The sequence below is a fragment of the Thunnus maccoyii genome, chromosome 1 (assembly GCF_910596095.1).
Source record: "Thunnus maccoyii chromosome 1, fThuMac1.1, whole genome shotgun sequence".
In the NCBI taxonomy this organism is placed as follows: domain Eukaryota; kingdom Metazoa; phylum Chordata; class Actinopteri; order Scombriformes; family Scombridae; genus Thunnus; species Thunnus maccoyii.
The window spans coordinates 30,733,875-30,746,988 of record NC_056533.1 but is presented as its reverse complement, the minus strand read 5'-3'; the positions used below and the strand labels follow the sequence as shown (position 1 = coordinate 30,746,988).

Here is a 13,114-nt window from a genome sequence, read left to right as displayed (position 1 = left end):
GGGAGTGCCAACTTTTTAAATAAGGATTAAAGGATAAGGCTGGAGATTTTCTATATGTTTCTTACTGTTAACAAATCTCATGTGCAGCACCAAACCAACAATGTGTTGATCCTAATTACGTATTGTGCGTGTATCCAAAGCCTGATATATCTTATTCCTCTGTGCCGTAGACCTGGAAAAGTCAAAAGAGGTTGTGATATGTAGCGCAACAAGCTTGCAAAGCACTGTAAATGGAACTGCGTTCTCGTGCATGCTCTGTGGTGTTTGCCGTACAAGGAAATGCTCTCTGGAGAATGAAAACATGATTTTTTAAACAAACTAACGTGATCATAATCTTCGGGGTGAAGGAACATGTCATCTGGTGCAACGGAGTGGCTCACTGATGTGTTTTTAATAGTGTTTGGACAACAACAGAGGCGTACAGAGGAATAACGCATATAAGGCTTTGGATACTCACACAATACTTGTAAGTAGGATCAGCTCATTGTTGGCTCTGCACATGAGATTTGTTGGCAATAAGAAAAATATAGAAAATTGTGTACCTTATCCTTTAATAGAGAGTTGTAGAAAGTGCAAACAAAATATGTCTGGAGTTGACATGTGAAGCTACTTTAATACATACTGTAAACACAGAGGACAACATACTGGATGACAGGTAAGCAATGATTAGAGTTGCATCTCTAGGTAACCCCCGAAATTCCATGAAAACAAGAATTCTCGAATGTACAAACACAGAAAGGGATATCTATAAAAAACAGTTTCCCTTTTCAATTGACGTATGCTGCGTTCTGCACTGACAAGCAAAGAAATAGACAGTTTACACAGCAGACATTGTGACTTGTCATAGAAGGAAAAGCATGATGATTAATGATGGCTCTGTTTTATTCAAGTGTCTCAGTAAGTCATGGTAGTGTGACAGTACACACAATACACGTACTTTTTACAGTACGTTACCATTTAATGACATATTATATATCAAATACTAGTAGTTTATATGAACTGTAATATATTGTATATTCAACGTGTCATTTTAGAGGTGATTTAAAGCCTAGTAGTCATGTTATCTTGAAGGTGCAAAGTGTGTTAATTCTGATTCTGTATTATCTGTATTATCTCAAAGGATGCAATCATTTGTTTCAGTGCAGTGTTTACTTGTGGTGATGTTTAATAGAGCTTTGATAGCAGCAGTATAAATAAAAGACTGGATGAGTACAGTTACATTGATGTCAGTGGCGAGCGAGGTGAATAGAGCAACCACACCAACATCAAAGACTCCAGTCTGGTGTGAGATATAAAATCCTTTTTATGAACTTTAAAATATCAGGTTTTACTATTTTCTCTGGAAAGTCTTTGAAACCACAGACTTGAATGTGTTTTTATACTATGCTAGTTTCAGAAAAGGTTAACTGTTTAGCCACATGACTTTAAAATCCTATATTCATTCAGCAGGATAAGCCAACAGTTTCATTGTTTTCCTTTGATTTACACTGTAAAGTCCCAAATTGATCTTCAAGCTCCGTCATGCAGCTCTTATGGTAGATTAGAGAGAACCAAACTCCACACTGAAAGAGTCTCAGCTTCATAAATAGCTTGATACAGATTTGTAAACAGTGCAAACTAAATGTGTTTAGAGTTGACTTGCTTAATTATTGAGACATCCTTCTGTTCAGCTTAGTAGTGTTTGTATTGTCCTTTCACCCGCTGCATTTGAAAATTTCCAGTTTTTTGATAAAAAGGTACACGCTTGTGTACATAAAAAATTGGAGAGGTCAACTATGACTCCCATGAAGCACAGTGGAAAGAAACATCTCATCACCTTGTTTAAAATTCTGTTGAATGTGCCGCTGAAAGCTAAAGATTAAAGTTTGTAGAAAACTAATAATACATTCAGAACTTTAAATAAACTTTAAATATATTCACTTTCATATTCTGGGTTAAGGTTCAGTAAATTCAAAAACTTTTCTCAGGAAGGAGCCATTTCCCTTTTCAACTTACTGGAAATAAGTCATTCAAGTCTCACTTGTACACTATAAAGAGTATTCAGTGTTAAGTCAAGAGGGGTCGATGAAAATATATAAAGGGATAAATGGATGTGGGAATATGTTCTTTTTTCTTGCCTCTCTATTTTGAATATATGAATGAATATGAATGAATTATGTATAGTATAGTGTAATTCTGTGGAATTAAATATACATTCATTAAACTGGATACATTCATCCAGTAGAACTTATAATTGTACTGGATGTGCTGGTATTTATATGTTGATGTGTGTTTTTAGATTTGTCTGTATAATTGTTGGTGTGATAGAGACTATGTAATGGTGTTGCATGAAAAAGAATGTTTTTAATATCTGGTAATTGTTCTGTGTGTACCTGTCCAGGGATTACAGATGGAAATTAGCTACTGGCTAAATATGGCATAAATGATCTCTTCTCATTTTGAGTTTTAATTTGTTTCTTCTTTTGTAACCTCCTGAATAATTTAACAAGGTTGTTTTTTTATATAATATACAAATGTGACTTTGAATAGTTGTGTGTGAACTGTAAACTTTCTGATTCAGAATTAGAATGGTCAAGGATTTGATATTTTTGTCAGAGGATGTATAATTGCTTTATTCAGCATTATTATCAAAGATGCTCTTCAGTCCAGTCGTTCTTCCCGACAGAATGACCACATTATCAAATGAGTGATGCTGCACTGACAGCATAACTTGTGCAACATCAAAGGCCCAAGAATGCCAAGCGCGCAAAATTAATTTCAAGGTCAGATAATCACAGAAACGATATGTCATAATACTGATTGTGTTTGTGCTGCCATAAAAATAGGCCCCAGTGTGATTCAATAAAGGTCATCGATCAAATGACGGATTCAAGATGCACTTGGAATACAGCTTGTCTGTTCCTGTCTGAGTCAGAGATACCAGTCTGATACGAACCTCTCTTTCTCTCCCTTTTATCTACCCACCTACCTATCTAAAGTATAATCTTAAATTGTTCTCTTACCTGTTCCACAGGTGACACTACATTCAGTCCAAGAACCATATTTCCAGAAGAAAACTGAGGCGGAAATGTCGTCATCTTCTGACACATTTTGACTGATTGTGTACTCGTAGCGCACTCCTGGATTGGTCTCCTGAAAGAGAAGCTGTAAAACACAAGAGACTATCTGACAAATCCTGAAAAACATCAAAAAAGAGAGTCAACTAGAAATTAAGTAGCTCCAGGAACTAAATCATGGATAAAAAAAGACATGTTTCCCATTTGTGTTTCCACTGCAGCTGAAAAATCTGTGAGGATTGAGCAAATTAGAACATTAAAGAATAAAGGACAGCTTCATTCGAGACACAATCTGCATATGTTTTGAAAAAACAACACAGAGTCATCGTGCTGCTGTCTGTAATTTACTGACTCAGTGGTGCTTGAAAGGTGTCAGAAGGGCTGGAGGCTCGTTGCTAAACTAGTGACAGTCTGCTGAGTGTTTTAACAGTGTACAGAGTAGGTCATGTTTCATTTTAGTTGCTTTCCCTCTCATCAGCCCACTCTCTCTCTCTCTCTTTGTCTGTCTTAAGTTTAAGTTGCTTTATCTGAATGCTTAATACCTGAAAATACCTGTTTGTTCTAATTTAACCACAAGCTTGCTGATAGGCATCATGAGAGGAAGCAAAATAATCTCAAAACTGTCATTTAAACTTACAAACTTTTTCCCCTGTTAGTCCTACCTGAATCCACAGTGGTTCCATGGTAGGCCCAGGTGAAGTCAAGTTCTCTAGATGTCCTGTTCTTTCATAGGTGAACACTGTCCCAGCTGCCTTGTACTCTCCGTTCCACTGGATAGTCCAGCCACCATTCAGATAATACTTGTTTGGGTTGTCACTTCGTAAGGCCAAGAAATTCCCAGCTTCAGCCACCTCCTCGATCCGGATGTCCCACGCACCCTCTGGGATCAGTCCAATGTCTACATAGCCTTGAACAGAATACATTGTATGTGAGTGATAATGCACAACGTGGTCCTGATTACAGCATACACTCACTGAGCACTTTATTAAGAAAATCCTGTGGAATCCAATGCAATACAATACAACTCTCTCTCAGCTCTGCCATAAATTCTACTTTTACGAAGCTTCTACGTTTTCAGTTTTTGTTGACATTGTCAGCAAGGTGATAATTCTACTTGATGTTTATTATTGAGGTCGTAGTGGGTGGTGGTGGAATACTGGAGTGCAATAAATTGAAAAGGGTTCCTAATATGTTGTCCACCCCATTAACATACCTTTCTGACAATGTCAACAAGAACTGAAAATGTATAGGCTTCGTAAAAGTAGAATTTATGGAAGCGCTGTCGTATTGGATTGCATTAGGTTCCACAAGTGTTTGTAATTAAGTGCTTGGTGAGTGATGGACGAAGTGGAGGTGAGAAGCACCACCTCAGAGTTCACTGTTACACTTATACCATGACTATAAACCAAAGGCTGTGTTTAAATCTTCATTCTCACACCTTGTTAGATCAGGGAAACAAGTATTTTCTGTGACCATAGTATCGACAAAATATAATCAATACAGTATTTAGACCTGGAAAGCTCCTTTTTCAATCCTAATAGAGACTTGATCGAGACTTGATGTGATCTTAATCAGTATATATAATGACAAACATCCCTCTTATTGCGGCAAAGATGTTCTTGAACTAAAATTCCTAAAATATCAGTAAGAAACGTACCAAGTCCTTCAGTCTCCTCAAAGGTTCTCCTCACAGTCGTACAGGTGGAGCCATTACCAAGACACACCCCACAGCGATCCTCTACAGCAGTGGATTCAATCACATAGTCACAGCCTATATTCTGTAACACACATGCAATACATGATTTAGAATGAAATTTACAGTGATTACACAGCAAAGGCTAAATTAAATTAAAGACATAATGCTGCAATTTGAGGGTTGGACATTGGGGATTTAGATCAAAGCCAATTTTTTCAGTTTATCTTCCACATAAAGATTTGGAAAGACTTAATGTGCTCACTACTTTATAAAAGCTACAACAACAGCACAGAACATAACCCTGCCTCCCCTTGCCTCATATGCCTTTGACTTGTTCTGATATGGTATGGTGATACAAATGAAAATCCAAGTAATCCTCAATATCATACTGTGCCTCTGCTCCCACTGGGTGCACTTAAAGGCATGATCTATAATCCAAATAACAGGTCAGCTACACAACGCCGTAATACAAAATATAGGATTGGTACCTGCTATGATGTCAAATATGCTTTACGGTCAAGACTAGCGAGGCAACTTAATCTGTACATTTATTGTTTTCTGAAACATTTCTAAGGCCTACAGAAACAGAAAATGTTTTTTTTATATATGTGTACTGTATATTTTGAATAGACAGAATAGCCTTTAAGTTCAATGGGAGTCTCCATAACACAAAATTTGGGGCAAGGAAGGAAGAAAACATGTGGGCGGCTGTCAAAAATGTCACAAAATGTCATGAAATCATAGCCCAAAGTCTGTAATTGCTGTCCACTCTGTATCCAAACAGTGTCTGTATCAGTAACTGGCATTTTAGCCCAGGGTGATAGGCAAAAGCTATCTTGAGAGATAACAGCCACCAACGTTTTTATATCAACAAGCTAATTTTCATGCAGAATGTCAAATGTTCGACACTAGCCAGAGAAAACAAGGCGAGGGTCAACTACATTTACTGCATCACTAACACAGCAGCAGTGTAATGAAACAGTTTCACAATGGTTTCATTATGTGGAGCAGTAGTTTCAATGTTGATACCTTACAGATGCCATTGATACACATATCTCGGCTTTTGTTGCCCTCTAAGCACGGCGTCCCATCAGTGACGGCATCACGCATCTTTTCAGAGAAATGTTCATTCAGCGGACGGCAGTGCAGTTCACAGGGGTTGACTGAACGTGTGTGGAGAGAGGTCCAACAGACAGAAGACACAAAGTTGTAAGTTATTTTAAACATGGTCACAAAACACCTAAATCCTGTCAACCTGAATCAAGTTAAATCTCCTCACCTCTGTTGATGACAGCGACCCACTTGTAGAACTTGCCCTTGTAGGGCATGGTGTTGAAGTGACTACACTGGGTGTCTCTGAAGGAGGACAGCTCGTGGGGACATGGCATTGTGTTACAGATCTTGTACCTCCGTCTCTCTCCCAGACAATACTTCCCTCTGTACTTAGGACTGTAAAACAGTCAAATATGTTATTTCAATGCTGCTTATTGACTTTTCTTTACCAGTGAATAATATTTAGCTGTGATATGGCGGAGAAAAGAGGACAGCATTCAGATATGTATTTGAGCGAACTTTGTACATAACAAGGATGAAAAGCTTTGGTTCATTTAGGTCACTAGCTGATGTTTTTTATAAGACACAGTTAGGCTAAGGCTAAGCTAATTATCCCCAAACACTACTTATTCCTTAAGGATAGGTTTGCAATTTTTCAAGTCTGTTTTAAAACAACTGTCAGACGCCCACTTGAGCGTTGAAAGAGGTTTAGCTTGCCTGTTACTGACCATTAAAAGGTCCCCTTCTGATGAGATTCCAATGTAAATGATGGGAGACAATATCAACTGTCTCTGTTTGGTGTAAAAGTGCCTCATAAAAAGCCTCATATAATCTTCAGAAAAACATTTGAAGGCACGGAATGAGGACTACAGATTTTGTCCTGCATTACTTACATTGGAAACTTATTCGGAGCAGATCTTATAATGGCCAGCAGAAGGAATGATCGCAGCAAGAAAAAACCTTAGTTTCTGTGTCCATATGGGCAACTAACACTGTTTTAAGACTTGTCCCTTAAAGCCTCTGTAAATTTGGCTTGAAACAGTAAAAATGCATATATGATATCAAAGTTGAGTGTCTCAGTAAGCATCCACAAAAACCTCAGTGAAAATTAACATCCATAACTATTAGAAAACCTAGTTAAAAAAAAACCCTCATTTTGCCGTTTAGACCATTTCTCAAGACTGTGTAGGTTTGGCAGATCATGTTTTGATTGACACCTGCACCGGCCACTGGGGGCTAGCTAAATACAGTAGCTAACGACTGAGTTTCCATGGCGTGGAGCCTCACTTCTAACTCACTGTGCCTAGCGTCCAACACAGTAAATATATTACATTTATTACATGTATCACTAAAGGAGGCAGGGGAATAGCTAAACATAAGACACATGGAACAAAAGAGAGCAGGAGAGCGAGAGGGAGAGAGAGAAGCCATTGCTAACTGCTAAGCTAACGTATTTAGCAGATCTGAAAAGCATGTAAACAACTGTGTGACTTGCAAGAAAGTCGCTAAAGGAGAGCGCTAAGAGTGCTTGAGCAGAACTAGTGTATGTTTAAATGTACAGTGGCTAAATAGCTGCAGTAATGAAGAATATAGCAAAATTAACTGAGTTGAGATGCAGAAACGCTACCAATGACGCAGAAACTCTGGCAACCACAAATGAGACAATACACTTACTGCAGCACGTCACGTTATTTATGATTGGTTTGTGGAATTTATTCCATGATTTTCGTATTAGGCTAAATGTCCGAGCATAACCACGCCCAATTCAAACCCAATATCAGGAAAGTTTACATAAACTTAATTGAAAATATTTTGAATTTCTACTACTTTTTAGATGCTTACTATTATGTAGATTATACCCCTTTCTTTCTTTCTTTCTTTCTTTCTTGTTTTATGTTTATTTGTATAGGGATGTATATAGCATGAACTAATGCCACATACTACAACATTTATAGCCTAAGCTAGTTTGCAATTGCCATCCCTGGATGGACCTTTAAAATACATAAAACTGAATAGTAAATGCATATGGAACTGCACAAGACTCAACAATACATATACATACATTAAAGCACAACAAAACCCCTCAACAATACATATGAATACATTAAAAACACGAAACTCAACGATAAAGTGCATACAAAGCAGCACAAAACACAAACAACTCACAAATACCATAAAAGTTTCATAAGACAACAAGCACCAGACACTCATAACTACATGAATGATCCCCCTTTAAAAACTGTTTCAGTTTGAGTTACAATGTTCACAGTCATAATCCGTTTTAAGATCTGTGGATAAAGAGTTCCACATGTTGATCCCCTGAACAGAAAAAGCTGTCTGTCCAAGTGAGGATTTACAAAAGGGCTCCTTACAATTCCCAGTAGATGCATCTCATGTTACTGAGCCAGAAACCATGAGAGGTCACTGGGCACCAGAGGAGCCCGGGTATTTAGGCATTTATAAATGAGTTTAAGATTAGTAAATTTAATAAAATGAACAAAACATATTTAATAATTGTCAGTTGTGCAATCTTCAATATTGGCTTCCTGTCTAGATTTTTAATTGCTCCATTATAAATCATCATAAGAGGCTTGATTGTTGAAGATGCTGCTTGTGAACAAGAAGTAACACAATACGTTAATTATGAAAAGATCATGGAATGCATAAAGCTGTTTGCAGCATAATATAGGTAAACAATCTCTGATAAGTCTAAATGTATGTACGTTTGCTTTTTCAATCACCATTTTAACATGCTTCTCAAATTTTAGGTGAGACTTTAACATTAGGTTGAGATATTTTACTTGAGAAACCTGTTGATTACATTGTCCATTTATCTTTAAATTTAACTCACGAACTTCTGACAAGGAGCAAGCCCTGGCAGACAAAACAAACTGCCACACTTTACTTTTGTTTTCAAGATTTACTGAGACCATATTTTAGTTAAGCCAACAAAGTCTAAACAAGAAAGGGACTTTTAAGCCAATACAGATATCAATATATGAGAACGATAAAAAAAATCCCTTGAAGGCATAAAGACTGATATCCTTTTTTGTCTTTTTATGTAAATACACAGAATGAACATTTTTGGCAAAAGTAAGAAAAATGAAAGTCAAATATACAAAAAATGCAGCCTAGAGAACACAAATTACTGCACTGCATTTTTTAAATAATATATACACTGATACTGTGATACCTATCCAATATCTTTTACTGATATATTACTTCTATGTAGATTACATAATAACCTCTTCTGTCTCTTACTGGCAGGCCACATGTGGATAAAAAGTGTGAATTACTTCCCGATGCTCCTTTCATCACCCATATGTCAATCAAACTATCTGCCATGTATTTCACAAAATAGGTTATCTCTCCCTGTTCATACAAAAACACTTATTCACACATTACAGACTGAACATATCTTCTAAGCAAAGTTCAGCTGTTTTTTACCCTTAATGGCACAACTGATATCATGTTTATAGAATTAATATTAAAGGATATATTAGTATTGGTGCAATTTTTATAAATAACTGAGTGATGTTTTTCTTCTTCTTGTCCAGAGAAAGTTAAATACAGATTTAGTTGTTTCTACACCAGTGATTCCCACCCAGTAGTACTTTTGCAGTTGCAGGGGGCACATGGGAAGATTGTGGAGTAGCTCAGCTGCTTTGGAAAATTAGAAATTATGCTTTAATAAGAAAAATATCCATAATTAACACTAATAAGATAACAAGTTGGTATGAGAGTCATCTTTAGTACTATCCATCGTCACCATATTCAATAAACTACCAGCTATGACTGAGGCTGTTTGCACAGGACACACCTCAGTTTGTCAATGACTTCAGTCAGTTGTAACACAGAAACACCATATGTTGTGATTGAGAGTATGTGAGAAGTTGAAATAGTTATAATAGATAAATGGTTGAGAAATGCAGCTTCGGGCTCTCTAAGTGGTAGTAAAAATGCAAACTTCACTAAACTTACTGAAAACAGAAAATAAGAGAACAAACAGGCCAGAACAGTGATAATTTCAGGATGACTGTGTCTTATAGGAAACAATTATTGTAACAACATCCACTTGTATATAATTAATGTTGTTGCATAACATCCAGTTTAGAATTAATTCAAAATGACACACTTGGAACATGATGAGTGGTGTTGATGAAGGTGGACTTGAGCTCATCTGCCTGTGAGGGAACGTCATACTAAAAAGGTTGGGAACCACTTGTCTGTGTGCTTCACTCATGTTATTAGCATTATCACTGATTTTTATTCTCCATAAATAAAAACAAAAAAAACTTGAAGTATTTCTGGATAAAATGTAAAACTTACACTGGGTTATCACAGTCTCGTTGGGCACTCTGGACTCCAGCCCCACATGACCTCGAACAGGGTGACCAATCACTCCACGACGCCCAGCCGCCATTTACACTCTCTGGGTGATATCCAACTGCTACACACTCCCCACTTATACACCACTGGTGAAAAAACAGCACAGTTTACATTATCAAATGACATAACATGTACTGTAAGCTTAATTTTCTTGTTCTTTGGGCAAAAGCAGCATCCACGTTGCTGTCTGAACATCCTGTCTGAGTGCACCGTTGTATTGTGAGTGAAGTTTTTTAATTTTCTGATTATCTTGGACTTTCCATAAGAGTGAAACTGTACTGAGCAGATAATTTTAAGCCTTGCAAGGTTAATTTAATGTCTTACTTTCAGTTATTTCAAGTAGTGTTTTTTTTCTCTTCTGCACATTTACTCAATTAATTAAAAATAATACAATTTAAAAACACCTTTAAAGCAGTGTTACTTGCTAGTTTTGGTATTTTCCATATACAATAATTATCTTTTGACCAATATAGGATATTTTAATGCTAATACCAATTATTGCGAGAGAGGTCTATGAGATATATTGCCTGATATTCTTTTTTACATAAACACATAACGCACACAAACCTTTTTGATAGAGATCCCTTAAATTGTGACCGAGATATGTTCTATGCAGAACATTTTGCAGTTAAAAAATAAACTTGTCACAGCTCTCTGGTGGACAACCTTTGTTGTGGTGGCAATATTTCTAAATTACCTGAAACATATCTTTGGCACTTCTGTACTGTCAGTCGTTGTTACTTATCAGCTGACATATACATCAATACAATATACAGTATCTGCAAAAAGCTAATATCTATTGGTTTAACTCATCTTTATTAAGGGACGCTGTTCTGCAATAATTTAATCATTGAAAGTCCTCTCTTTACACAGGTTTGCAGGATCATATTCCACTGAGGTCCCTGAAGTCTTGCACCAGCCCTTCCACATGTTGACTTCTATGATCTTAGTCACATCCAACTTGTAAAAATAAATACTGCAGACAGGAATGACTCCCATTAACTAAAACACTATGGGCCCTATCTTACACCCAGCGCAAAGTGGTGCCAAGCGCAACGCAAGTGTCTTAGTTTAAGACAGATGCAGTTGTCATTTTCCCGTCCAGCACCCACATTGTTTAAATAGCAAATGCACTTTTGCCCATCAGAGCGCCCATGGGCGTGTTGGTCTTAAAATGAGGTGTGGTCAGGCGCATTGTTGGCGCATTGCTATCTTGAGGCAGCAGAGAGTGATTGCGCTATTGACTGACAAAAACCTGGTCTCAAGTCAATGGCACGATGTTTCATTGTTATTTTAAGGGCGCATTATCAAGAAAGTAATATGCACCTACATAGACGAGTGAACAACATAAATCCTGCTTATTACACACACAGGACACGCAGCAGCGCACAGACATGCAATAGATTACAAATAAAAGGCTTACAATGTTAAAGATTAATATTGTGTACATGAGCATAATTTAAAAAATACATGTCATAATACTTAGTCATAACATTTATCAGAATTAACTAGTCGCAGCAATGACGGATAAAATTGTCTAATTATTTGACCAAATCGTGGCAATACACGTAGGTATTTAAACAGATGAACAACAGCGGCTCAGACACAGATCGACTTTCCTGCTGCATCAATACAAGAGGACATGAGGAAATAAATGAGATGACAACAATGATTAAACTAATGAAGAAAATAAATCTGGACTGTTTCTAGTTGCTGCCAACAGCAGGATCAGCACCTTGGAGAGCTGATCAAGTCCTGATAACTGTGTTGATGATTCTTTAAATGATTAAAATGAATGATTTAATTTTTGAACAATATTTAACAAATATTCTTTAAGATTTTTGAGAGTAAAGCAATCAGGTTCCAGGCAATTAAAATCCAGCTGATTTTATCTGTTACTCCATGACTGAACAAAACGATTTTAAAGAAACCAAAGCTGTAATAAAAAAAAAAGAACCTTTTCAAAAACCAAATGAAAATACATTCACAACAAATTAATGAACAGGATCTTAAACTGGTGGTCTGAAACTGGCCACTGGAGGCTCCAGGAGCAGCAGGGGCCAGTATGCTCGTTATGGATTGTGTGCTTTCACTTTGTGCACAAGCAGATCCGTTTCCTCTGCAGTGAAGCGCTCTTTCTTACTACTTGGAAAATGTGCCATCATAATAGCAATCCGCCAAGGTGCAAGCACACCTAGCTTTTATAGAGGATGGGAGATGACACTCTGATTGGTTTATTGCATGTTACACCGAAAACACACTTTAATTAAGAGACTAAGGACAACCCCTTTGAACCATGCGCCTGGTGCATCCACAGTTTTTTCCACCGTTAAAATAGTAAAAGTGGATTCGGACACACCCTACATGCACTTGCGCCTTGTGCTTCAGACCGTGCGCTTTAGATCATTAAAATAGGGCCCTCAATGTCAAAGCACTTCCCTAAAGAAATCAAAACCTGCATCCTTATAACAATCCACGTCTCCTGAAATGGAAGATTCACCTTGTCCTCGCCACAACTGGTCCCATCCGCAGCCCCGTCTAGCTTTGAGTGGCAGGTTGTTCCCACAGTGCACCACAGAGTGCTGCATACGTTCTAGGAAAGCAGAGAGAGAGAAATCTTACTGCCACAATGTGCCTTTCAAACATGCTGTTGTTGGTTATTATCACTAAATACAGAATGGAAGTACAGAATGAAAATAATCAAGAGGAGAGAGATGCCGTAGAAGGCCAGAGGAGAGAAGGTCTAGCGAGCAATGAAGGCTATACGAACTTAAATGAAATGAAAACACGAGTATTGAATAATATACAGCATAAATGGTGATGAAATACCATCAAAAGCAGAGTTTTAACATTTTGCATTACAAATAAATAATGCATGGTATCCTCCAGTTCTTAACTGTTTCTGCTGGAGTTTTAAGTG

At 37.3% G+C, this 13,114-nt stretch overlaps 1 protein-coding gene across 2 annotated transcripts in view; it reads right to left on the bottom strand.

The window, feature by feature from the left end:
- LOC121895707 (A disintegrin and metalloproteinase with thrombospondin motifs 7) overlaps positions 1 to 13,114 on the bottom strand; it is a 90,981-nt gene that overhangs the window by 29,473 nt on the left and 48,394 nt on the right. For both annotated transcript variants that reach the window (XM_042409131.1, XM_042409138.1), the window contains 7 exons: positions 12,695 to 12,787; positions 10,135 to 10,280; positions 6,032 to 6,201; positions 5,782 to 5,915; positions 4,714 to 4,834; positions 3,719 to 3,963; positions 3,003 to 3,144 (listed from right to left, as the gene is read on the bottom strand). In XM_042409131.1, the coding sequence (XP_042265065.1) occupies positions 3,003 to 3,144; positions 3,719 to 3,963; positions 4,714 to 4,834; positions 5,782 to 5,915; positions 6,032 to 6,201; positions 10,135 to 10,280; positions 12,695 to 12,787 (1,051 nt within the window). The remainder of the gene's footprint in view (positions 1 to 3,002; positions 3,145 to 3,718; positions 3,964 to 4,713; positions 4,835 to 5,781; positions 5,916 to 6,031; positions 6,202 to 10,134; positions 10,281 to 12,694; positions 12,788 to 13,114) is intronic.